General features: G+C 47.5%; 1 protein-coding gene across 2 annotated transcripts in view; it reads left to right on the top strand.

The window, feature by feature from the left end:
• The window catches only part of atp10b (ATPase phospholipid transporting 10B), a 511,821-nt gene extending 491,003 nt beyond the window's left edge, over positions 1-20,818 (top strand). The window contains exons 19-24 of one of the 2 annotated variants that reach the window (XM_072512518.1): positions 919-1,044; positions 2,143-2,343; positions 8,690-8,770; positions 8,856-8,960; positions 17,030-17,217; positions 20,026-20,818. In XM_072512518.1, coding sequence (XP_072368619.1) covers positions 919-1,044; positions 2,143-2,343; positions 8,690-8,770; positions 8,856-8,960; positions 17,030-17,217; positions 20,026-20,308 — 984 coding nt within the window. In that variant the 3' untranslated portion in view covers positions 20,309-20,818. The remainder of the gene's footprint in view (positions 1-918; positions 1,045-2,142; positions 2,344-8,689; positions 8,771-8,855; positions 8,961-17,029; positions 17,218-20,025) is intronic. The other variant, XM_072512519.1, reaches the window with a different exon arrangement.
• The last annotated feature ends 6,723 nt before the right edge of the window (positions 20,819-27,541 follow it).

Below are 27,541 nucleotides of genomic sequence, written 5' to 3'. Positions count from 1 at the left end.
AAGCCCCTCATCCTCCGCCCCCCCAACCAAGCCCTATCCCTCTGGGGAGGGTCCCCACCAACACCCCCTCCCCCTCCCCCCAAGCACTGGGGCAGCAGCTCCGGTGCCCTTGAGCTGCAGATTGGAACTTGGAAATGGCTACTTGCCAGCAGCCATTGCACCAACTTCACATTTTTGAAAATGATGACCGTGTGATTTCTCGCTGGCGAGTCGGGTAATTCTCATGAGACCGCTGCATTCAACTGCAATCTCACTAATGAGATTGAAATGAATGCAAATGAGGGTTGTTAATATTCTCGCCATCTGTGGGCAAGACCCGTAACTCGGAATCGGGAGCGGGCCGGGTGAAATGTCAAACTGGTTTGCACCTGGCACGAATCTCAATGTTTGGCCTTTCCTGCTATTTACCTGATGTGCCCAGATTCTCGTCGGGCACAACTTGGTGCTTGAATCGCACCCGTTATACCAATGGGGAAAGGATGAACAGTCCCTCTTTTCTCTTGAAAAGTGAATGCTGATTGGTGGTCTAATAGAGACCTTTAAAATTTTGAAAAGTTTTGATAGAGCAGGCGATCACTTGCGATGACGAGCAAAACTAGAGATGGTCTGAATAAGATCGTCGCCAAGAAATCAAATAGGAAATTTAGAAGAAGCTTCTTCACTCTGAGATTGTTAAACCCTCTACTACACGGAGTGGCTGAGGTGAATACATAATGCATTAAAGGGGTGGTTAGATAAGTATATGAGGGAGAAGAGAACAGAGAGATCTGTTGGTGGTGTTTAATGATGGGAGGAAGCTCCAGTGGAGCATATATTCTGGCAAAGATTGGTTGTCTTGAATGTTTCTTCTGTGTATGCTATCCAATTGTGTATTGCATCTCATCAATTCTGAAGTTTCAACTTGTATTCTGTTGGTAGGCTGTGATGGCCAGCGATTTTGCAATCTCTCACTTCAAAGACCTAAAAAAGCTGCTACTGGTACATGGTCACTGGTGCTACACTCGATTGGCCAACATGATAATTTATTTTTTTTATAAGAATGTGGTAAGTGGATAAAATAGATTTTTTGCTGTAGAGGTGCTAGACTTACCTGGCTGGGGTCCACTCAGGCTTTTTGCATTCTGTACTAAGACTTATCTTTAGGCTGTTGGAATCATTAATCGGAACATGCACATTTTCCACTTCAGTTCCTATCATGGCCGTTCTGGTAGACTCAGTCTCAAATTCTAAATTTTATAAATCCATCTGAGAATCAAACTTTATATTTTCATTTTCAAATTGGGAAACGTTGGGTTGAATTTCAAAATCACCTTTGGACAGTTGAAGTACTTCACTGAGACAACGTGGCACACGGGATTATTTGCACAATGGTTTTGGTAACCCTTATCTGTGTAAAATTGTGGCTTTACAACCAGTATTGGAACAGACAAGACGACTTCAGGAACTTGTCCATGCCATCATTCCATATCCCAACATTATCCAAAAAATAAATCCAGGCCGGAATTCTCCAGCCATTGGGGTTCTCTGTTCCTGCCGGCGGTGCACTTCCTGCCCGTGAGTTTCCCGACAGTGTGGAATGGCTTCAATGGGAAATGCCATTGACAAGTGACAGGAGTAGAGAATCCTGCCGCCAGCAAACAGCGTTCCGCTGAGAAACACGTGGCTGGGAGACCGGAGAATCCATACCCTGTGGCAGCCATTTCCACAAAATGCTCTCTCGTCTAATAAACAAGGTTAAATTGATACATGTAATATTATGGCTAGCTACAATCCAAGACAATTCTGAAGCAATTTAGAATGAGACTGAGTCTGGGAACTGCTGGAACAATTTTCCAATCATGATGCTGATGTGAGCAATGGAAGTGGTAGAGTGACACACCAAGTGTATGGAGCTTGAATGGAAGGGATATTATTTGGACAGAATAATGAGGACTTCACTTTGCATCTATCTCGTAGCATATCTTGATGGAGCCTTTGATTCTGTGATTTAATACACTAAAACGAGGCAATATTCTATCTCAAACATTATCATCTGTTTTGCTTCCCCTATTTCCTATAAAATTATATTTTGAATCTTGAATAGTTTGGAGCCGTCTTCTCATGTTTGCATTCTGAACCTATTTTCCATTTCTTCATCCACAGTCCTACGTGAATCTACTATTCTGGTATCAGTTTTTCTGTGGATTTACTGGGTCAACAATGATTGACTACTGGTTGATGATTTTCTTCAACCTTTTCTTCACCTCCCTTCCTCCATTAATGTGCGGAATATTGGACAGAGATGTTTCTGCGGAAATGCTTCTGGAGCTCCCCAAACTATATAGAAGTGGTCAACAGTCTGCGGTAATTTTAACATTTGCAGTTTTATTGCCTAATATACAAGTAAACATCTGTCAGATCAATCTGCTCTTGAGGCTCATGCAATGACCTATTTCATCGGATTTGAGTCCTGAACATTGCTTTGTAATGTTCCAACTGTAAAAGAATAAAAGACCGGCAGAATTATAGTAAAATTATTTTAACAAATAAACTATCCCTACTGCTGTGCATTAAAAAAAAAACTAGCAGTACTTTGAAACAAGGGCAAAAACAAAGTTTAACATACATAATCCTGCACACAATTTTGAAGAGAAGGAAGCAGAGATATTGCAAGCTGTTAAAATAGTCATCAAAAGATTTTGATCCAATTTTAACCCTGGGCCTATTTTGGATAAGGAAGCGATGGTGTGAATTAGAAACTCACCAACTGCTCCAAAAGTTAGGCCTGGGGTATATTAACTCTTGGGCCTCATTTAAATTTTGCTCTGATTTTATTTTTGGTCATGGAATGTGGACGCTGCTGACTAGGACTGCATTTATTTCCCATCCCTAATTGCCCTTGAGGAAATGGTGGTGTGCTGTGTTCTACCCACATCTTTACATGTGATTATTCATTCTCTTCCGAATAATTGTTTCTAGCAGCTTCCCCATCACCAAAGTTAAGCTGACTGATCTATAATTGCTGGGCATATCTTATAGTCAGGTAATACAAAGAACAAAGAAAAGTACAGCACATGAACCGGCACTTCGGCCCTCCAAGCCTGTGATGATCATGATGCTCTAACTAAAAACAAAACCTTCTGTCCTTATCCCTCCCTATTCATGTACCCATCCAGATGCCTCTTAAATGTTGCTATTGTGCCAGCTTCCAAATGTCCAATGTTTTTTTTTTCATGTATGGGATGATATGTCCAGACTGTACGCAGAACAATACTTTTCACTGTACCGCGGTACACATGACAAAACAAATCCAAATCTTTTTTGAACAAGGGTGTAATGTTTACAATTCTCTCGACTCTGTAAGTCTAGAGAAGAATGAAATATGTGGCCCTGCAATTTCCACTCTCACTTCCATCAATACCCTTGGATACATCTTATTTGCTCCCGGTTACTTGTCAACTCTAAGTGTCAACAGTCTATGCAATACTTTATCATTATCAATTTTGAACTCTTCTAGCGACAATTGCCACCATGGTTGGGGTAACATCTGCTTCCTTTATAAAGACAGATGCAAAGTATTCATTTAACACAGGAAGTGAGAGAAAATTTCAGGGACACTGCAGGACAACATCTTTCTGCTAATTTCCCTATTCTTGAACTGACTATTGATGCACGATAAATGACCACTAAAGCGAGGTTGTAGTCCAACTGAAGGCTTTAATAAGGTAGATGATTCCCCCAGCAGCTCAGGTACAGAATGAAGGCTGCTGGGGTGGCACGGGCTCTTATACCCCGCCTAGCAGGGAGGAGCTACCATACATCCTAACCAATAGAAAGCATACAGTTTCCACCAATGGTGCTCCAGCCTATCAGGTACCGTAATACCTCTAATACCACATTCACCCCCTGTTAAAAAAGAGTCCGGCGGGGGTGGTGGCCTGATACATGGAAACGTGGTAGAATTAGTTATGGAGGTACCGTAATACCTCCATACAGCGTTTTGTAACTATTTACAATTCTGATAGCTATTTACAATTGATGATTTAAATTTACAGTTTACAGTTTACAATTTAAAATGAAGCAATCAGTCGATAAGGGGCCCTGGTCGTCCTCTGTGATCGTCGGAGCTCCGGTGGTGACTCCGCTGGAGGCTCTGGCGTCTGTGACTCGGGGAGCGTGGCTTCGATCTCCATGGCAGCTTCGGCACCCCTAGACGGCGCTGGTGGGGAAAACGGTTGACCTGGGAAGGGAGCGTCTGCGGGGTGCGCCGGTGGGTGGGGGGGCCTAGACGGGGCCGGCGGAAGGACCGATCCTCCTGTAAGGTGCCCCGGTGAAGGGGAGGGTGGGACTGGTGGCTGGGGTGTGCGTGGGGCTCCGGCGGGCGCCAGGTTTCATAGGGAGACCGTATCTTGGCAGCCGTCGGGGTATGCCAAGTAAGCGTACTGGGGGTTAGCATGGAGCAGATGGACCCTCTCGACCAACGGGTCCGACTTGTGCACCCGCACGTGTTTTCGGAGCAGGATGGGTCCGGGGCTGCCAGCAGGTTGGGAGCAAGGTCCCAGAGGAGGGTTTCCTGGGGAAGACAAGGAGACGTTCGTGAGGTGTCTGGTTGGTGGTGGTACAAAGCAGTGACTGGATGGAGTGGAGGGCATCCGGGAGGACTTCCTTCCAGCGGGATGCTGGGAGGTTCCTGGACCGTAGGGCCAGTAGGACGGTCTTCCAGACCTTTCCGTTCTCCCTCTCTACCTGTTGAACAGGAATTGATGCAGTTCGTCGCTCATAAAGGAGGACCCCCTATCACTATGTATGTAAGCGGGGAACACGAACAGTGCAAAGATGCTATGGAGGGCCTTGATGACATGTCAGGGCAGGAGATGGCGAATGGGAACCGGAAGTACTCATCAATCACATTCAGGAAGTACGTGTTGCGGTCGGTGGAGGGGAGGGGGCCTTTGAAGTCCATACTGAGGCGTTCAAAGGGACGGGAAGCCTTTATCAGGTGCGCTTTCTCTGGCCGGTAGAAGTGCGGTTTGCACTCCGCGCAGATTTGACAGTCCCTGGTGGCTGTCCTGACCGCCTCGATGGAGTAGGGCAGATTGCGGGTCTTGACAAAATAAAAAAGCGAGTGACCCCCGGGTGGCAGAGGTCCTCGTGGAGGGCTCGGAGGTGGTCCACTTGTGCGGTGGCACCTGTGCCACGGGACTGGGCATCAGGAGGCTCATTTAGCTTCCCGGGACGGTACAAGATCTCGTAGTTGTAGGTGGAGAGTTCGATCCTCCACCGCAAGATCTTGTCGTTTTTTATCTTGCCCCGCTGTGCATTATCAAACATGAAAGCAACCGACCGTTGGTCAGTGAGGAGAATAAATCTCCTGCTGGCCAGGTAATGCCTCCAATGTCGCACAGCTTCTACTATGGCCTGAGCCTCCTTTTTGACTGAGGAGTGGCGGATTTCGGAAGCATGGAGGGTACAAGAGAAGAAGGCCACGGGTCTGCCCGCTTGGTTGAGGGTGGCCGCCAGAGCTACGTCAGACGGATCGCTCGCGACCTGGAAGGGGAGGGACTCGTCGATGGCGTGCATCGTGGCCTTTGCAATGTCTGCTTTGATGCGGCTGAAGGCCTGGCGGGCCTCTATCGACAGGGGAAAAGCTGTAGATTGGATCAGGGGACGTGCCTAGTCCACATAGTTGGGGACCCACTGGGCGTAGTAACTGAAAAGCGCTAGGCAGCGCTTCAGGGCCTCGGAGCAGTGAGGGAGGAGGAACTCCATAAGGGGGCGCATGCGTTCAGGGTTGGGGCCCATAACTCCATTTCGCACTACGTGGCCGAGGATGGCTAGGCAGTCGGTGCTAAACACGCATTTATCCTTCTTGTATGTAAGGTTATGGATTTTTGCCGTCTGGAGGAATTTTCGGAGGTTGGTGTCGTGGTCCTGCTGGTCGTAGCCGCAGATGGTGACATTATCGAGATACGGGAATGTTGCCCGTAAACCGTACCGGTCAACCATTCAGTCCATCTCGCACTGGAAGACCGAGACCCCATTGGTGGCACCGAAGGGAACCCTTAAGAAGTGATAGAGCCTCGAAGGCAATGTATTTGCGGTCACTAGTGTGGATGGGGAGCTGGTGGTAGGCGGACTTGAGATCTATCGTGGAGAAGACCATATAATGCGCTATCCTGTTTACCAGGTCGGATATGCGGGGGAAAGGGTACGCGTCCAGCTGCGTAAACCTGTTGATGGTCTGACTGTAGTCGATGACCATCCTATGCTCCTCCCCGGTCTTTACCACCACTACTTGAGTTCTCCAGGGACTGTTGCTAGCTTCAATTACTCCTTCCTTCCCTCAGTAGCCTTTGGACCTCTGACCTAATAAAGATCCGGTCCTGGGCACTGTACCGTCTGCTCCTGATGGCGACTGGTTTGCAATCCAGGGTGAGGTTCACAAACAGGGAAGGCGGGTCGACCTTAAGGGTCGCGAGGCCGCAGACAATGAGCGGGGTATAGGGCCGCCGAATTTGAAGGTTAGACTTTGGAGGTTACACTGGAAGTCTAAATTTAGGAATGTGGCCGCGCAGAGGTGGGGAAGGACGTAGGGCCGGTAATTTCTGAACTCCCTTCCCTGGACTGTGAGGTTTGCTATACAAAACCCCTTTATCTCTACTGAGTTGGAACCGGACGCCAGGGAGATTTTTTGGTTAACGTGGTGGCCGAGGAGAGAACAGCGCCTTACCGTGTCGGGCTGTATGAAGCTCTCCATGTTCCCAGAGTCGATTAGGCAGGACGTCTCGTGCCCATTGATGAATACGGTCGTTGTAGCAGTTCAGAGTGTTCGAGGCCGGGACTGATCCAGGGTCACCGAGGCTAATCGCAGCAGTTGAGAGTTCTCTTCGGGCAGTGCGTGGTCAGCCAAGCTGGGGTCCTGGGGGTTCATCCAAGATGGCAGCTCCCATGGTCGCACATGGCTGGGGGTGCACAAAATGGCGGTGCCCATCCCTCTAACGTGGCGTCCGTGGGACAAGATGGCGGAGCCCGGGGCCCGCACGTGGCCCTGGAATAAGAAGATGGCGGCGACCGCTGGCCGCATGGGGACCGTGGACAAGTTTGTGGTGGCGGTCCGCATTCGCTGCCAGCCCGCACGGGCCTGACATACCCCCACAAAATGGCCCTTTTTGCCGCATCACTTGCAGGTGGATGCGCGGGCCGGGCAGCGTTGGCGGGGGTGCTTGGCCTGCCCGCAAAAGTAGCAGCGGGGCCCCCCGGGGTTGCCAGGCTGCATTGCAGCGCAGGCTTGTGGGGAGATGGGGGAATGTCTCGGGGTTGGCTGCGGAGGGATTCCACGTTGCCCAGGGGGCTGCCACGCGGTCGTGAACGTAAGCGCGGGCATTCCTGGAGGCCACGTCCAGGGAGCCTGCAAGGGCCCGTGCCTCCTTGAGACCCAAAGTGTCTTTTTCTAGCAGTCGCTGGCGGATTTGTGAGGATAGCATACCTGCCATGAAAGCGTCCCGGACCAAGAGTTCAGTGTGTTCGCTCGCCGAAACCTGCGGGCAGCTACAGTTTCTCCCCAACACCAGGGGTGCAGGGTAGAATTTTTCCAGCGATTCCCCAGGGGTTTGTCACCTTGTTGCAAGCAGGTGCCGGGCGTAGACCTGGTTTACCGGGCAAATATAATATCCTTTTAGCAGCTCTATTGCTGCATCAAAGTCTTCCGCTTCCTCGATGAGGGTGTACCCTTGAGTACAGGACTTGCATTTTTTGCTCTCCCGTGGGTGTGTTTTCGGCTGTCCTGAGATACCCTTTAAAGCACGCCAGCCAGTGCTTGAAGATTGCCGCTGAGTTTGCCGCGTGGGGGCTGAGTTGCAGACACTCCGGCTAGATTCGGAGCTCCATCCTTTCTTTTAAAAAAAAACTAGCTTATTAAATTGATGCACGATCAATGACCACTAAATCGAGGTTGTAGTCCAACTGAAGGCTTTAATAAGCTAGATGATTCCTCCAGCAGCTCAGGTGCAGAATGAAGGCTGCTGGGGCAGCACGGGCTCTTATACCCCACCTAGCAGGGCGGAGCTACCATACATCCTAACCAATAGAAAGCATAGTTTCCACCAATGGTGCTCCAGCCTATCAGGTACCGTAATACCTCTAATACCACAACTATAAAGTGACTTTTCTAACTGCTGCAACTGCAAAAGGCTTTAGGAGTACTGAGCCAGGCTAGCGAACACTGTGAACATATAGGTTGCAAAATGATAGGTCGTTAATTTTTTTCACCTCACTTTTGAATGTTTAAGATTAATTTTTTTTAACCTCTGTCACCAGAACCTGCAATATTTAATCACCTGAATTTTTCATTCAGTTCTTAATTGAAATCTTACACAGAATTGGGAAGTTAGATGTTGGAGAATTTGGATACTCAATGCAATATGACATAGAGTGGTACATCAGCCTCTCTCAAGTCGATGAAATATATCTGCCAGAGATTTACCTCATGCAATTCTTAGACACCTGTCAACTTTCTTCAGTGTTCTATTTAGAAGCATTTCGGGTCATCTGAATCATGTGATCATGTACTACCTTGGCTAAGATGTTGTGTTAAAAGAACAGCCAAAACATATGGGAGATAGTCCTTTGACAAATAGCATAAGATGCTTGTAAAAATGTACAAATCTTTCTGGCAACCAATCCGAATTTTGTTTTTATAATATCTCTTCAGGCCTCCAATCTCGGCACTTTTTTGATCACCATGTTGGATGCCTTTTATCAAAGTATTGCCTGCTTCTTCATTCCATACTTTGTAAGTACTGTGGCAATCCTACTCGATGCCAACCGTAAGCTTATATTTTCCCTTCACTCTGTTTTTTAATATTTGTTTTTTACAGACTTATCGGGATTCAAATATTGATGTCTTTACGTTTGGAACGCCCATGAACACTCTGTCTCTGTTCACCATCCTAGCACATCTCGCAATTGAAGCCAAAACGTGGGTAAGTGCAGATCTTGGAAATACACACTGTGAAGTCCATCGACGTTCAAACTTGCTTTTATGAGGTAACAAAAGTGGTTTGCAGTGGTAACATGGCAAGGTATGGACTTGACTAAAAATGCTAAATGGAGGTAGTGCAAGAATGCTGACTGCCTTGTGTCTTGGGGGAATGGTAGAATCTGAGTTTACAGATGAATCCTTCCTTTGATGATATTACTGCCTTTAAAGAGCAGAGTTACATTGTCTGTCATATTAACTTAGAAGATATATCAAATGAATGCTAGACTACTTTTACTATTGTGATGCCTAAACAGGTTTTGGCTCCAGGCTATATTTTTGGGAAATAATTAAAATTAATGAAGGCGATTGAACAGCCTCGTCGCGAATGACTTGGTGTCGCGAGAGAGGTCTTGCAAGATTCAACCTAACCTCGCGAGACGTCGCCATCTGGATCTCTCCCGCACTGGACAACATCCAGATCAGCATATTTTTTTTAATCCATTAGGCGCCTATAAATTGGCACTCGCCGGATTCTCTGGGCTCCCAGGACTAATGGCCTCCCCAGTGAGACATCGACCGGGCACTGTTTAGTACTTGTCCACACAAAAATGGACCAGGCGTAACGGCACATGGGGGGTCTCCCAGGCCATTGGAGACCCTTGGGTGGTCAAAGACAGGGCAGGATGGCACCCTGTCTTTCCCTTTAGCACCCGGGCATGTTTGCATTGCCAGACTGGCACCTTGGCACTGCCATCCTTGCACTGCCAGGGTACCTGGCTGGTGCTGTCAGGGGCACTGTCAGGAAGAGAGTGCCAGGGTGCCTGTTGCCAGGGTGGCACTGGCAAGGGGAGGGGCCTGAAGGGAACCATGCCTATGAAAGGGGGGGGGAGGGAAGATATGAAGGGTGGGGGGGGGTAAGGACGGGAATGAAGGGGCCTCATAAAGGTTGGGGGGGGCTCAAGGGTCGGGGTCCCGAAAAAGAGGGGAGGCTGGAAATCGGTGTGGGGAGGCCTGAATTGGGGTTACTCAGCGACCCCATAGCAGGGTGTCCTCACTTTTTGGGGGAGGGGGGTGACATTGGTGTTTCTGGGGAATCCTCAAGCTTATTTAAAGATTGTGACACCCTTTCAAAATGGTGGCCCGATCTCTGAGGAGCCGGTCTCGCCGACGGGTTCAGCTCCCCATTGCTAAAAAAATATCTAAGGGTGGGCGGGTCTGGGGAGAAACGCCCCAAGGCTCCAAAAAATGACTGTGGGAGCGATTTGACAGAAACATTTCCAAGTGTTATTTTGAGCGTATCTGGCAGGGTGTTTCTCGATGGCCGCATTGGCGAGATTGCGGTTGTATTTAACAGCAGTCAGTGACAAAAATGAGCCCCCACGAGCTTCTCGCCATTCCTGCCTGTCTCACCGTCTGATTCGCCGTACTCGTGCCTCAGCGTCTCGCCTCTAACAAGGGGGAGCTCACTCCCAGCCAACACACAAGCATGGAAGGCATAGACCTGCCCCTCGCTTTGGGAATGCCAGCCTCAACAGGCTTCTCAACGCTGTGAATGAGAAACTGGGCACCTTGCCCACCCGAGGGATCCGAGGGCCTGCAGCAGGGTCAGCAATACCGCCTGGGAGGCAGTGGCAGCATCCAATGTCGGAAGAAGACCAATGACCTCTGAGCTGCAAGGGTAAGTTACCATCTCTCTCTTGGCATCAGTTCCACCTGCCACCTCTCAAATTCCCAACCCCCCCCCCCCCCCCCCGCAAATCACAAATCTCCGACTGACATCTCACACTGTCTCCGCATCCAATCTTCGTGCTTGTTCCTCAGGACCACCTGGCACCAACCAGCACAACCAGTTGTAGTGCCCACACATGCCAGCTGCTTTAGACCCATCAAGCAAGCCCCATATTTGTCCCCACAGAAGAATGGGCCATGACTGGGGCAGAGTAACAGAGATTTGAGTCCTCATTCCCCATGAGGAACTGGCCCTGGAAATCACAGGATTGTCCGAGGAGAGAGCAGTCACCAACAACCTCTGTGCTGCAGAGGAGAGGATCCACTGCCCCTTCACCCAGATGACCTGTCACAAATTAGTTCATGCCAGAGAAAATGATCCTTCCATTTCACTGACCCCCATGTCTATTCTCTCGCAGGATCTCTATCTGATGGGGCCGGGACATCCGGTGTCATTCCCCCCTACCACCCAAGAAGTCACCTCGGATGAGAAATCCGAGGATACCACCATCGAGGTGTCACAGCTATCACCTCTACCTACCACCGATGTAGAGACACACATCTAGATGGCAACATTAGTGGGCACACTTCTGGGATACAATCTGCTGAGTACCACACAGTTGCTGATACACATCAGGTGGAGGCAGGAACATCCAAGGGAATCAGCAGTCGGAGGTCTGCTGGATCCCAGGACTCTGCTGAGTCCCGGTCAGATGCCCAGTCTCTGGACAAGGTCATTCAGACCTGATGCAGATGATAACACAGGTCCGTGAGATTCGGGAGGGAATGTCAGCGATATTCCAGCCAGTGCATAGCCAATTGGAGGATTCCCAAAAGCTACGGGCGCAGGAGATGATGCCTTTAATGCGTGGCATCGAAGCCAACATTGTGGTGACCGCTGTGGAAAGCCTGCAGCACGAGGTCAGCGGCTTGAGAGATGGTGCCCAAGGTATGACTGAGGGCCTCAACATCATGTCCCAGTCGCTGAGGGACATGTCTCATATGCAGGTGGACACTACCAAGGCATTGCAGAACATGTAGATAAGTCCCCAGGGCCGGATGGGATCAACCCCAGAATACTGAAGAAGGCTAGAGAGGAAAATGTTGAGGCCTTGACAGAAATCTTTGGATCCTCACTGTCTTCAGGTGATGCCCCGGTGGACTGGAGAATAGCCAATGTTGTTCCTTTGTTTAAGAAGGGTAGGAAGGATAATTCAGGGAACAACAGGCCGGTGAGCCTTGCTTCAATGGTAGGGAAATTACTGGAGAGAATTCTTCAAGACAGGATCTACTCCCATTTCAAGCAAATGGACGTATTAGTGAGAGGCAGCATGGTTTTGTGAAGGGGAGGTCATGTCTCACTAACTTGACAGAGTTTGTCGAAGAGGTCACAAAGATGATTGATGCAGGTAGGGCAGTGGATGTTGTCTATATGGACTTCAGTAAGGCCTTTGACAAGGTCCCTCATGGTAGACTGGTACAAAAGGCGAAGTCACATGGGATTAGGGGTGAGCTGGCAAGGTGGATACAGAACTGGCTAGGTCATAGAAGGCAGGGAGTAGCAATGGAAGGGTGCTTTTCTAATTGGAGAGCTGTGACTAGTGGTGTTCCGCAGGGATTAGTGCTGGGACCTTTGCTGTTCGTAGTATATATAAATGATTTGAAGGAAAATGTAACTGGTCTGATTAGCAAGTTTGCAGACGACACAAAGGTTGGTGGAATTGCGGATAGCGATGAGGACTATCAGAGGATACAGCAGGATTTAGATCGTTTGGAGACTTGGGTGGAGAGATGGCAGATGGAGTTTAACCCGGATAAATGTGAGGTAATGCATTTTGGAAGGTCTAATGCAGGTAGGGAATATATAGTGAATGGTAGAACCCTCAAGAGTATTGAAAGTCAGAGAGATCTAGGTGTACAGGTCCACAGGTCACTGAAAGGGGCAACACAGGTGGAAAAGGTAGTCAAGAAGGCATACGGCATGCTTGCCTTCATTGGCCGGGGCATTGAGTATAAGAATTGGCAAGTCATGTTGCAGCTGTATAGAACCTTAGTTAGGCCACACTTGGAGTATAGTGTTCAATTCTGGTCGCCACACTACCAGAAGGATGTGGAGGCTTAAGAGAGGGTGCAGAAGAGATTTACCAGGATGTTGCCTGGTATGGAGGGCATTAGCTATGAGGAGCGGTTGAATAAACTTGGTTTGTTCTCACTGGAACGACGGAGGTTAAGGGGCGACCTGATAGTGGTCTACAAAATTATGAGGGGCATAGACAGAGTGGATAGTAAGAGGCTTCTCCCCAGGGTAGAGGGGTCAATTACTGGGGGGCATAGGTTTAAGGTGCGAGGGGCAAGGTTTAGAGGAGATGTACAAGGCAAGTTTTTTACACAGAGGGTAGTGGGTGCCTGGAACTCGCTGCCGGAGGAGGTGGTGGAAGCAGGGACGATAGTGACATTTAAGGGGCATCTTGACAAATACATGAATAGGATGGGAATAGAGGGATACGGACCCAGGAAGTGTAGAAGATTGTAGTTTAGTCGGGCAGCATGGTCGGCACGGGCTTGGAAGGCCGAAGGGCCTGTTCCTGTGCTGTACTTTTCTTTGTTCTTTGTTCTATGTCCAGTTGCTGAGGGATGTGTCCCAGATGCAGGTGGACATTGCAGGGACACTGCAGAGCCTGGCCCAATTACTGAGGAGCATCACTGAGGGCGTCGACATATGGTGCAGCCAATGGGGAGGCACCAGGAATGGCAGAGCTAGATGATACAGAGGCCTCTGGAGCTCACTTTGACTGCCCCTCCATCCTATGGAGACCCCCGGGGCTTTTGTGCATTTTCAGGGAGCAGAAAGCACTGGAGCCCAACCTGGGGTCTGCCACCAAGGAGACGATGCCGGTCTCCAGTTCTTCTGACTCTTTTTTCCCCCCCCCCACCCCCCTGACACCGGCACATCGCAAAGGCAACGGGAAGAAGAGAGTGGCATGGTGAAGCCACCATGGGCCTCTGCCAACGGCATCCAAACCACGGGGCACAGAAAGCAGCAGGCTGTCCCCACCAGTGATGTGCATCCTTGGGACACACCTAGACGTAGCACTCGACTACGTATGATCAAGAAGATTAAAGAGCACTGAGTGGGCACTAGGGGGTCACTATGTGTAGCGAGGGGAAATGTAAATGTCTAATGTTCACTATTAAAACATGTTAAACCTGATGCATGTAAAGCCTCTGTCACGTTAATCTTCACAGTGGGCCTGCCTGCACCCCCACCCCTATTTGCCCTCCTCTCCCCAACCCCCGTCCACAGTGATCCACAGCGTGTGCCCCTTTCCCCAAGAGCCAACCCGTCATCCTGGGGTGGTCCTCAAAGATACCGTTGATCTCTGATATTCAAGGATGTAGCTCTCATGCACAGTGCCTGGGAGGCGTGCACACATGTGCATGATCCACGTGCATGGTGGTCGCACACGAGTTGAACATTACCTGTTAATGAAGGGCGCTCCCTGATTTCCTGTTGCGCGCTGGCTGGCTGGGATTGGCTAAGCAAGGGTTGCTTAAGTGCTATTCGACCTTATTAGCGGCTGGTTGGCAAGTGCGGTGCTGCAAATCGGCTGGAGAGCGTTCATTTGTGTTGAGAAGTCTGTGGGGCCTCATAAGCGGACCAATTAACGTTGAATAGTGTTGCCGGCCTCGCTAGACCAAGCGGCGAGAAGCTCACAGCATTTCCCGCTCGTTATCGGACTTGGAAATCTTTTCAGAGAATCGTACCCGCAATGTTTCGGTTGAATTCTACCCTGTATCTTTTAATGAAATGTGCAATATAGTAGAATTTGAGTGAGAATTAGAATGGCTCAGTGTGCTGCATTGAAAAGTTATTAAACCTCAGGGTTTTTTGTAGGAGGAGGTTACCTGATGATTGCTGTTAAGTTTATTTGAAAAATTCACCTGCCAATCATCATAAATGGCCCAAAAGATTGAGTGACAGCAAATCGAGGGGTATTATTAGTAAGGAATTCTGAGCTTAGAATTTACTGGCTGTAGGCTGTAGGCTGTAGGAGAAAAGTAAACACCACTCTGTGGGATTTTCCATCGGCTGGATCCTCCGCCTGCGTGTTTCCCAACCGCGTTGGGCGGCCCACAACGGGAAACCCCATTGGCCAGCTGTGGGAACGGAGAATCCTGCTGCCAGCAGGGAGATGCAGGAAAACGGAGATGGCGGGATGGAGAACCCCGCCCCCTATTTTTCTCGGTGATCTGGTGAAGCCTTTGATCAGTCAATGCAGGTGTCATTGTGAGAAATTTCAAACTGAACCAAGATGTTCGGAAGTTATCAGGATTGGATGAAGCAGCTATTTTCTTCCTGCCTGAGATCATTTTCAAGAGATTTCAAAGGGAGGGGGATAGGTGACAATCAAAAATGTGTGTGTATGTATATATATTCCAATTGTGTGAAGAATCAAATATTTATTTTAATAGTTTTGTCCAGTGAGTGTTGCCCTACCAAAGGACCTTGCAAAAGTACATAGAATTAATGTTAATTCTGGAACATTACTGAATCAATGCTCTTTGTCAAGGACTAAATATGTAAACTCGAGCAACTCTTTTCCTACTGCACCCTATCTGACATCAAACAGAGCACCATAAGGGCACGACTCCTGCCTAGACCCAGGTGTGCAAGTACGCCCTGTCCTACGAACATACAGATTTGGACTAGGCTATTTGGCCCCTGAGTCTGCTCCCCACCATTCAATGAGATCATGGCTGAACTGTTTGTGTTGAATTCCACATTTCCATCAACCCCGATAACCTTTGTTCCCGTTGCCGAACAAGAATCTCTCTACCTCTGTCTTAAAATATTCAGTGATCCCACTTCCACCACCTTCTAAGGCAGAGAATTCCAAAGTGACACAAGCCTCTTGTTGTGTTATTCACCCTGGGGTAACACGGACTGCAACTGGATGCAGTTGTACTGGAAAGTAGACACCAAACTTAGACGTTAGTTCAATACATTTTATTGAACTTCTGGAGCAGTGCACACAGTTCGCTATGGGTTTGACACTCTACTAATCTAAGTGTGCTAACTATAACTAACTAGACCAGACTAGCTCTGAACCACGTGTAGAAGGTGCTAACTGATATATACACCCTGACTGTCAGTACAGCTGTCACCAGTGGAAAGAGGCAGAGTGCTGATGCCTCGTGTGTTTTATTGTGGGAAACCCCCTCTAGTGTTCTGCCTGGTGATTGGTTGTGTTCTGTCCTGTGTGTTGATTGGCTGTACTGGGTGTCCGTCACTGCCTGTCTGTATCTCATTATGTGCATATCATAACACCTCTGAGAGAAAAGCATTCTCCTCATCTCTGTTCTCTGTGGGCGACCCCTAATTTTAAAACAATTCCCTCCCCCTAGTTCTGGACTTGCCCACAAGAGGAAACATCTTTTCAGTGACCACCTTGTCAACACTGTCTAGGATCCTACATATTTCAATCAAGTCACCCCTCACCCTTTTAAACCCCAGTGGAAACAAGCTCAGACTTTTCAATTTATTCTGATAAAACAATCCGCTCATTCCAGGTCTCAATCTAGTAAACCTCCTTTGAACTGCCTGCAATGCATTTACATCCTTATTTAAATAAGGAGAACAAAGCTGCACACAATATTTGAGGTGAGGTCTCAGCAATGCCATGTATAACTGAAGCATAACATCCTTATTTTTATGTTCAATTCCTCTCACAATAAAGGATAGCATTCCATTCATCTTAATTGCATGCTGCACCTGATTACTCACTTCTCGTGACTCATGCACGAGAACGCTTAAATCCCTCTGCACCTCAGCATACTGCAAGTTGAAGCATATCAGGCCTCGATCTGGCTTTATAACATGGTCAACTAGCACATCGGGGACTGGCTAATCAGTGGTTGGACATTGTGTGCATTAAATAGCAAGTTGAAGCATGTCAGGCCTCTGCAATCAAGGCCGACTGACTGCTGTTGGCCCAAGGTCCAATTGCACCCAGGCAATTTACAATTGAAAGAGACTAACTGTCCGGATTATTTTTGGTTCATTGCAGAAAACCTGTGGACCCATTCATTGGCAACTGTCCAGGACCCAAACATCTTACCCTGTTTCACGAAGTGCTGGGGCACATTACTATCTCTGCCCTTAGAAAAACTTCACAAATTCTGAAACAACATAACAGGGTAGATAAGTCAGTGAAGCAGGCTTGCACCTCATGCCTGACGATATGGGAATTCCCCAGAAACAAATGTCAGGAAAGTCAGTGGCTATGTTCAATCTTCTAAACTAGCTTTTATGCCTTACAGTTTTTAATCTTTCTCTGACAGACTTGGCTACATTGGGGTTCAATGATTGGGAGCATAGCCTTCTACTTTGTGGTTACACTCGTTTATAGTGCCAACTGTGTGACCTGCAACCATCCATCAAATCCTTACTGGATAATGCAACGTCAAATGACTGATCCACTCTTCTACCTTGTCTGTCTCATCACACCAGTTCTAGCGCTGTTACCAAGGTAATCAAATATTTGAAATTTTACAATTACTTATGGGAACTTTAGTAGGGCAAGAATAAGCAGCAGAGGATTAGTTGCCCATTGTACACCCTGTCTGGTTTTACTGTTGGAGTTCCAACCCCATTGCGACTTAGAATTTAAATAAAAAGGCCAAAATCTGATGAGGGATTTCAAACCACCTTAGCTACTCAATGGCCCCAATATTCAATGGGGATGGTGTTTAGGCAAAGGGGAGAGTAACAGCAAATATTGTGGAGATTTTTTAAAAACCGATTCTCTACCTGGCAAACTGACTGACAGGCTTGGTTTCCAGTCAAGCAAGGAAGTTCTTCAGAACAGACCACAATCGAGGACCAAGATAGTTTTGTTGATGTTGGGTAAATTACAAGATGGCTGGGAGGAAGGGGGATCACAAAAGGCTTGTTTTCAGGGACAAAGTAATTAGGAAAGCTAATCATAGAGTCATAGAATTTACAGTGCTGAAGGAGACCATTCAGCCCACCGAGTCTGCACCGACCCTACATAAGCCCACACCTCCACCCTATCCCCCGTGACCCAGTAACCCCACCTAACATTTTGGACACTAAGGAGCAATTTATCATGGCCAATCCACCTAACCTGTACATCTTTGGACTGTGGGAGGAAACCGGAGCACCCGGAGGAAACCCACGCAGGCACAGGGAGATTCACGCAGACACAGGGAGAACGTGCAGACTCCGCACAGACAGTGCCCAAGCCGGGGATCGAACCCGGGTCCCTGGAGCTGTGAAGTAACTGTGCTAACCACTGTGCTACTGTGCTGCTCCATGCTAATGGAGGGCAATTCTTTATTGTGAGGGGAATTGACTACAAATTTTAGGGAGATTATGCTTCAGTTGGGCAGAACATTGATGAGATCTGGAGTATTGTGTACAGTATTGGTCTCCTTATTTAAGGAAAGATGTAAATGCATTATATGCAGTTCAGAGAAGATGGGCAGCATGGTAGCACAGTGGTTAGCACAGTTGCTTCACAGCACCTGGGTCCCAGGTTCAATTCCGGCTTGTGTCACTGTGCGGAGTCTACACGTTCTCCCCGTGTCTACATTGGTTTCCTCCCACAGTCTAAATATGTGCAGGTTAGGTGGATTGGCCATGATAAATTGCCCTTAGTGTCCAAAAAGGTTACTGGGTTATGGGTATAGAGTGGAGGTGTGGGTTTAAGTGGTGCTCTTTCCAAGGGCTGGTGCAGACCCTGTGGGCCGAATGACCTACTTCTGCACTGTAAATTCTATGATTCTATAAGGTTTGTTCGACTAATACCAGGAATGAACAGGTTGTCTGATGAAGAAAGGTTTGAGAGGTTAGCTTTGTATCTGTTATAGCCTGCCTGATTACTACTGGCTGAGGACTAATGGCAATCCCACAATCCTTCCTAAGTATGAGCTCCCCCAATGAGGAGGGCGGAGAAATCATTAGCAGAGTCACCTGCATAAATAGAGCTGGCTAGTGTAGAACCAGCTAAAGGTGGAGTACGGCGGCTGTTGTTGTATATATGTCAATTGTAAATAAAGTTATTTATTTTGATTCTACAAACACGTGCTGAATTCTTTGTGGCCCTCACAAATGTATCCACTAGTGTTGAGAAGAGTAAGAGGTGACTTGATCAAAACCTTTAAGATCCTGAGGGGCATTGACAGGTGGATACGAAGAGAATGTTTACTCTTGTCAGAGAATCTATAGCTAGGTATCACTGTTTAAAAATACAGGGTCGCTTGTTTAAGACAGAAATTAGGAGAATTTCTTTTCTGTTGAGGGTCGTGAACCTCTGGAATTTTCTTCCTCGATAGGTCAGTAGAAGCAGAGTCTTTGAATATTTTTAAGGCGGAGCTAGATATATTCTTGATCAACAAGGGGGTGAAAGGTTACTGGGGGGAGACAGGAATGCGGGGTTGAGGTTAAATCGGATCAGCTATGAGGTTATTGAACGGCGGAGCAGGTTTGAGGAATTGAGTGTCTTTCCCTGCTTCCAATTCGTATGTTTGCATGTTCAAGGGGTAGATCATGGGGGAGTCAGAGATTGGGAGGAAAGAAAAGGAAAAGGATCGGTAAGTGATATTAAGGTGGAAATATTGGTGGAGAGAATGTAAGGAGAGCTGGAGATTTCAGGGGATCAGAGGAGATGGGGGAAATCAATGATCACAGCAGCGGTTGGTGATCATGTGTGATGGCGATGGGTTGGAGGCATGTTACAGGGAGATCATGGACATGGGAAGTATTTATGGGCAAGTTATCTGGACCTGCGGCAAACTCCTTGAGGTTTCCTCTGGCCCACAATCAGTGCCATAAAGGCACTTACCTGATGAATCTAGTCTTTGTTGAATTTTACCTTATGGGTTTCCCGAGGCCTGGGAAACATGGCTGACACGGGTTTAAAATAAAAACATCATAAAACGAGAAGCAGACAGCCTCCTTAAAGGTGCTAATGACCAGTTTCCTGCGAGGGAATTGATTGATCCATTAATACCACAGTTGATTCAAGGCAGGTTGAATTCCTGTTTTAGGTTGTTAATTTTTTTAACCTCCCACTTGATCCAAACCCACCCAATTTTGAAGGTTAGTATTACCTCTTAAGTATGTCCAGTTCCGCTCTCACCTATTCCAGGAAATTAGAAAAAAGAATTTCTATTGACGATGGAAATTTGTGGTAGAGGATCCTCTGCTAGTACAAACTTCATAGATTTACAGCATTTGGATTATACTTGAATCATGTTTTGGTAGTTTTTGTTTTAACACGGTGCCATTCTCAAGCCTTTATTTATATTATCAGGTATTTATTTCGTAGCCTTCAAGGCACATTGTTTGCATCTCGTGTTCTCAAAGCACGACAACTGGACAAATTGAACAAAGAGCAACGCCTTCAAACAATCAAACATTGGAAAACCCTTAACATCACAGCAGGTGATACCTCACCTTTAACGGATTCTGCGGATCAATCGCCAGTTGAAAATGTCAACCACCCTTGTACAATGGCAAGAAATCATAACCCTCAATTTATTTCTTCCAACCCAATGGGAATGGCAAAAGTACAGAGTTCCATCAACCGTGTGTGAAAACCAGGAGTCCATTTCGCAGGAAAGAAATGATGCAACGTGGGACCAGAATTCTAGTGCAGCTATCCAGTCATGGTCAGCTTCAAGAACAACAAAAACTTGGCCTCCTTCCTATCAGTCAATATTAAATACTGAATAAAAACCGCTCTCCCAAAAGGCCTACAAGCACAAAGACTACTGTGGAAAGCAGATTTTGTATCAACAGAATGAAAAACTGCAGCACACGTACAAAGTTTTGAAAGATCTAGGCTGAGGCCCTTAGGCTTTCTCTATCCCCTCACGTAACCAAGGCAACATGAGCTTCACTGCCAATCTACCAACCTTTGTGCCATTGACAATTGTTTGTCTTCATGACAGCCCATTAGTTCTTAAGTATGTAAATTTGCATGATTTTCCAAGCGATGTTTTTATTAAACCCCCTGCACAACATAATTATGTGTTTATTGATTTTTAGTACATGACATGAAGTTGATGATAAAACCCAATAAAAAGAATTATTGAAAAGCAAAACACTGTGGATGCTGGAAATCTTAAGCAAAAGCCGCAGGTGTAGGAAATATTCAGCAGGTATGACAGCACCTGTGCCGTGACAGACAGAATTAATGCTTCAGGTTCTGGTTCTGATGAAAGATCACAGACATAAAATGTTGGCTCAAATCTTCCGATCAGCATTGGAACCACCTCGTCCAACACCTATCAGGCAGAAAACTACCTATTTACCTGGATTCAATGTTTCCAGCCAAACTCCTGATTCCTCCATGCAGGAGGGCTCCCGTAGTGCAGGAATCCACGCCAGGGGCAACAAGGAGAATCTGCACCATCTTCCATATTCTGGCAAGTGTTTTCAGGTCCCAAAGCATTTTGGTGGGTGAACAAGTGGGTAGGTGGCTGACATAAGCAGGTTGGATGGGTGAGGTGTGTAGAGTGGCAGGTGGGTAGGGCGGCAACTTAGTGAAATGGGTAGTTGGGTGAGTGGGTACGAATTGGGTGATAGGTCAGGTGGTGCTCAGGTCAGTTCGGGGTGGTAATGGGGGCTAGTGAGGTCTGGTTATGAGGGGTAGTCAGGTGGGAAAGGAGGTAGGTGGGGTATCAATAAGGTAGTTGGAGGTTGAATGAGTTCAGTGAGAGTGATTGGCAGAGTCAGTTTTATAGTTACCCAGGAAGTTTTCTAACATTTCATGGGTAACTAGGCAATTAAATTGGAACTGTCTGAAGTCTCCAACTCTAACTCAGATTTTTTGAGGGTCGCGGAAGCAGGACAATTGCACATCGGAAGTTCAAACTTCCCGAGCAATTCCCATGGAGTCAGTGCATCAGGACATCCATTGGGGTCCCAACAGGCAGTGTCATCAGAAGGTAGACCCAGGGTTGTACATTCGGTCTCCGACAACCCAGACACCAGAGGATCTGGGCCATTAACTTAGGGCAGAATTTTCTGATCTGCCAGCCGCGTTTTCTGACACAACGCGGCAGGATTCTCCGTTCATGCAGCTGGCCAATAGGGTTCCCCATTGTGGCAAGACATCGCTGTCGGGAAACCAGAGGGGGGGGGGGGGCGTGGGCTGCCGGTGGACTGGAGGATCCCACCGACGGGGAAATCAGTTTCCCTCTTTCTCCCCAGATACTAGCCATGATGTGGAGATGCCGGCGTTGGACTGGGGTGAGCACAGTACGAAGTCTTACAACACCAGGTTAAAGTCCAACAGGTTTGTTTCGATGTCACTAGCTTTCGGAGCGCTGCTCCTTCCTCAGGTGAATGAAGGGGTATGTTCCAGAAACATATATATAGACAAATTCAAAGATGCCAAACAATGCTAGGAATGCGACCATTAGCAGGTGATTAAATCTTTACAGATCCAGAGATGGGGTAACCCCAGGTTAAAGAAGTGTGAATTGTATCAAGTCAGGACAGTTGGTAGGATTTTGCAGGCCAGATGGTGGGGGATGAATGTAATGCGACATGAATCCCAGGTCCCGGTTGAGGCCGCACTCATGTGTGCGGAACTTGGCTATAAGTTTCTGCTTGGCGATTCTGCGTTGTCGCGCGTCCTGAAGGCCGCCTTGGAGAACGCTTACCCGGAGATCAGAGGCTGAATGCCCTTGACTGCTGAAGTGTTCCCCGACTGGAAGGGAACATTCCTGCCTGGTGATTGTTGCGCGGTGTCCGTTCATTCGTTGTCGCAGCGTCTGCATGGTCTCGCCAATGTACCACTCTTCGGGACATCCTTTCCTGCAGCGTATGAGGTAGACAACGTTGGCCGAGTTGCACGAGTATGTACCGCGTACCTGGTGGGTGGTGTTCTCACGTGTAATAGTGGTATCCATGTCGATGATCTGGCACGTCTTGCAGAGATTGCCATGGCAGGGTTGTGTGGTGTCGTGGTCACGGTTCTGAAGACTGGGTAGTTTGCTGCAAACAATGGTTCGTTTGAGGTTGCGCGGTTGTTTGAAGGCAAGTAGTGGGGGTGTGGGGATGACCTTGGCAAGATGTTCATCGTCATCAATGACGTGTTGAAGGCTGTGAAGAAGATGACGTAGTTTCTCCGCTCCAGGGAAGTACTGGACGACGAAGGGTATTCTGTCGGTTGTGTCCCATGTTTGTCTTCTGAGGAGGTCGGTGCGGTTTTTCGCTGTGGTGCGTTGGAACTGTCGCTCGATGAGTCGAGTGCCATATCCCGTTCGTACGAGGGCATCTTTCAACGTCTGTAGATGTCTGTTACGCTCCTCCTCGTCTGAGCAGATCCTGTGTATACGTAGCGCTTGTCCATAGGGGATGGCTTCTTTAATGTGTTTAGGGTGGTAGCTGGAGAAGTGGAGCATCATGAGGTTATCCGTGGGTTTGCGGTAAAGCGAAGTGCTGAGGTGACCGTCCTTGATGGAGATGAGTGTGTCCAAGAATGCAACTGATTTTGGAGAGTACTCCATGGTGAGTCTGATGGTTGGATGGAACTTATTAATGTCATCATGTAGTCGTTTCAGTGATTCTTCGCCGTGGGTCCAAAGGAAAAAAATGTCATCGATGTATCTGGTGTATAACGTCGGTTGAAGGTCCTGTGCGGTGAGTAGGTCCTGTTCAAACTTATGCATGAAGATGTTGGCGTATTGGGGTGCAAATTTGGTCCCCATGGCTGTTCCGTGCGTCTGGATGAAGAACTTGTTGTCGAAGGTGAAGACGTTGTGATCCAGAATGAAGCGGATGAGTTGCAGAATTGCGTCTGGAGATTGGCAGTTGTCGGTGTTGAGTACTGAGGCTGTTGCAGCAATGCGGTCATCATGGGGGATGCTGGTGTAGAGTGCTGAGACGTCCATTGTGACGAGGAATGTTCCTGGTTCAACTGGTCCATGGGTGCTGAGTTTCTGTAGGAAGTCCGTCGTGTCGCGACAGAAGCTGGGCATACCTTGTACGATGGGTTTCAAGATGCCCTCGATGTAGCCAGAGAGGTTCTCACACAGGGTCCCATCGAGCGACAGTTCCAACGCGCCACAGCGAAAAACCGCACCGACCTCCTCAGAAGACAAACATGGACACAACCGACAGAATACCCTTCGTCGTCCAGTACTTCCCCGGAGCGGAGAAACTACATCATCTTCTTCACAGCCTTCAACACGTCATTGATGACGATGAACATCTTGCCAAGGTCATCCCCACACCCCCACTACTTGCCTTCAAACAACCGCGCAACCTCAAACAAACCATTGTTTGCAGCAAACTACCCAGTCTTCAGAACAGTGACCATGACACCACACAACCCTGCCATGGCAATCTCTGCAAGACGTGCCAGATCATCGACATGGATACCACTATTACACGTGAGAACACCACCCACCAGGTACGCGGTACATACTCGTGCGACTCGGCCAACGTTGTCTACCTCATACGCTGCAGGAAAGGATGTCCCGAAGCGTGGTACATTGGCGAGACCATGCAGACGCTGCGACAACGAATGAACGGACATCACGCAACAATCACCAGGCAGGAATGTTCCCTTCCAGTCGGGGAACACTTCAGCAGTCAAGGGCATTCAGCCTCTGATCTCCGGGTAAGCGTTCTCCAAGGCGGCCTTCAGGACGCGCGACAACGCAGAATCGCCGAGCAGAAACTTATAGCCAAGTTCCGCACACATGAGTGCGGCCTCAACCGGGACCTGGGATTCATGTCGCATTACATTCATCCCCCACCATCTGGCCTGCGAAATCCTACCAACTGTCCTGACTTGATACAATTCACACCTCTTTAACCTGGGGTTACCCCATCTCTGGATCTGTAAAGATTTAATCACCTGCTAATGGTCGCATTCCTAGCATTGTTTGGCATCTTTGAATTTGTCTATATATATGTTTCTGGAACATACCTCTTCATTCACCTGAGGAAGGAGCAGCGCTCCGCAAGCTAGTGACATCGAAACAAACCTGTTGGACTTTAACCTGGTGTTGTAAGACTTCGTACTGTCCCCAGATACTGCCAGGCCAGCTGAGCATTTCCTGTACTTGTTGTTTATGTCAATCAGGGGGCAGCATGGTGGCGCAGTGGGTTAGCCCTGTGGCCTCACGGCGCCGAGGTCCAAGGTTCGATCCCGACTCTGGGTCACTGTCCGTGTAGAGTTTGCATATTCTCCCCGTGTTTGCATGGTTTCGCCCCCACAACCCAAAAATGTGCAAGCTAGGTGGATTGACCACGCTAAATTGCCCCTTAATTGGAAAAACTGGATTGGGTACCCTAAATTTATTTTTTAAAAGTTTATGTCAATCAGAATCTTTCAGTCAGAAGATAAGACTTTTCATACATTTGTTTATTCAAAATTCAATGTTCACAAAATCTTCATAACTCTGAACAGGCATTGATGTTTTAAGAATACCCTCTCCCTCTGCGTTCCACGGGCAGCACGGTAGCACAAGTGGGTAGCACTGTGGCTTCACAGCGCCAGGGTCCCAGGTGCGATTCCCGGCTGGGTCACTGTCTGTGCGGAGTCTGCACATTCTCCCCGTGTCTGCATGGGTTTCTTCCGCGTGCTCCGATTTCCTCCCACAGTCCAAAGACATGCAGGTTAGGTGGATTGGCCATGATAAATTGCCCTTAGTGACCAAAAAAAGGTTAGGAGGGGTTATTGGGTTACAGGGATAGGGTGGAAGTGAGGGCTTAAGTGGGTCGGTGCAGATTTGATTGGCCAAATGACCTCCTTCTGCACTGTATGTTCTATTTTCTATGTTCTCTTCCTGTCCAACCAATTGCTCTTTGCATTGGCTAGCTGCTGTCAGCTGTATCAGTCAATGTTATGTGTTCCCTTCCAAGTTGAGTAAATTTATGTGATTGTCATGGTCACCATTGGCATCATATATTGATAGTGACCCAGCATCATAGCTGCCCTGGAATTACTATCCATCAGTGTTTCTCTTACTAGCACTCTTTGTTTAACCCTTTCTAAAAAGGAGACACGTAAACTTCTGGACGAACAACTTTGTATCAGATTCCAGCACATCTGAAAATTGGAAAATACAACTGCTTCCAAATCAAATATGGAGCAAATTCAAAAATAAAATCATGCATTCAACTACCAATCTTGTGCAGCTGAGCAATGTAATGATGATACAAAAGTAAATGAAGAAATACAATTCTCAGGGAAGCAAAGTTCTAGTTTTTGTGTGAACTTAATTTTTGTAATTTATTTGGCATGTATTGGAACAAGTTGTTTACAATAATGTCCGAGGTTTTTTTAAATAGAAGCTTAATGTAAATCTACTCTGTATTCATAAAATTCTGATAACTAGAAATGACAACTGGGCATATTGGTAAATTACTAACTTCAGGGTAGCTGGCATTAACAGACAGAATTGACAGCTTGTCCGCAGAACAATTTCAGTCACTTAAGAAAAGCGAAAGGCAAAAAAGATGTCCTCATTTGCAGGAGGTATTGGATTGTGTTTCTGAAATTACAATAAACGTGCCTGTACCAGCATGCAGGGTGTGTCTGTTTTAAAAAGGTAGATCAGTGGATCTTGTTCTTTTTCTCACGAGTTGAAATGTTAGGCCAAGTGTTGTGACCCAATGGGAATAGAATTAGTCAATCAAAACGGACAACTGTGAATCGGTTGCCTGGTTTCCACTCTGGTTTTCTTCTCATTGTATTCTCTCATTTTGTGCTGATGCTCAGGATGAATTCCCTGTGGTTGAGGTTTGCTCTCCCTGCCTGTTAACTCTTCAGGATCTGCTAGTTATTTTGTCTCACACATGTTTCACAGCTTTCAACTTAATTTTCACAAATGAGACAACACTTTATTCTCTAATTGTATCTGCTGTTTAAATAAGTCTTCAAGCCCAGAAAATATTGCTGTAACATTGAGGACATGGTATGGGGATGGTCTCAAAGTCTCAGCTATGTAATGCCATGATGTGAAAAAAAAGAGAAACAAGGTTAAGCATATCCACTTTGCATCGGTCATCTGGGACAGGATGTCGCCGTGGGCTTCAGGAGCTCACATGGAGGTCAGAGGCCCCGTGTCAGAAACAGTCATTTTTCTGTAACTTTCCCTGAACTGGCTAATTAGCAGCCAGAAGATGGGTTATCCATTAGCAGCCAGAAGGTGGGTTGTCCATCCAATGAATGATGGCGGGTGCCAATAAACCCTCCCGCTCAGAAGGGTGCCTTTTATGGTAATTGTGAGAGAGAGGAAACCATCATTGTGAGGTGCCCTTTCTCTAAACTTTTTAAATGAAACAAGCCCTTTGGGCTGCTATTGCAGGGTCAGAACCCTTCCACAGCAGGGCGGCCACCAACTGCAACGAAGGTAGCCATTGAGGGACTCTAAGCCTGCTGGGTGTATTAACATTCACAGTCAACTACTAGGAGGCTGCCTCCAGGTAGCTGCCCTGTTTCACAATGTTCTTGAGAAAACAGAAGCTGTCTGGAAAATTCCAGAAAAGCTTCCGTCAATAGGCCTCATTAGGTCCTTAATCAGATGGGTCTACTATCCACCACTTGGAGGTAACTAGCTCAAATGTCCCCATCCTGCCAATGGGAAAATGGCCTGGGAACGGAGTGGAGGTGGGGAACTTACACGCAGGCCCACCCCGTACCTGATTCCACGAGGGCCTAACAGCTCAGCCTCTTGGTTCAAATCAAGCCCAGACTAATTGAACAAGTGTCCTCATGGTGTGGTATCACATATGAAATAAATTTGGGCAATTTGTAACCATGTTCCTACTAGACATTAATTGGGACCACTAAATTGCAGGTC

This window comes from Scyliorhinus torazame, chromosome 7 (assembly GCF_047496885.1).
Source record: "Scyliorhinus torazame isolate Kashiwa2021f chromosome 7, sScyTor2.1, whole genome shotgun sequence".
In the NCBI taxonomy this organism is placed as follows: Eukaryota; Metazoa; Chordata; class Chondrichthyes; order Carcharhiniformes; family Scyliorhinidae; genus Scyliorhinus; species Scyliorhinus torazame.
The sequence above is the reverse complement of the archived record's forward strand: the minus strand, read 5'-3'. Positions and strand labels throughout refer to the sequence as shown.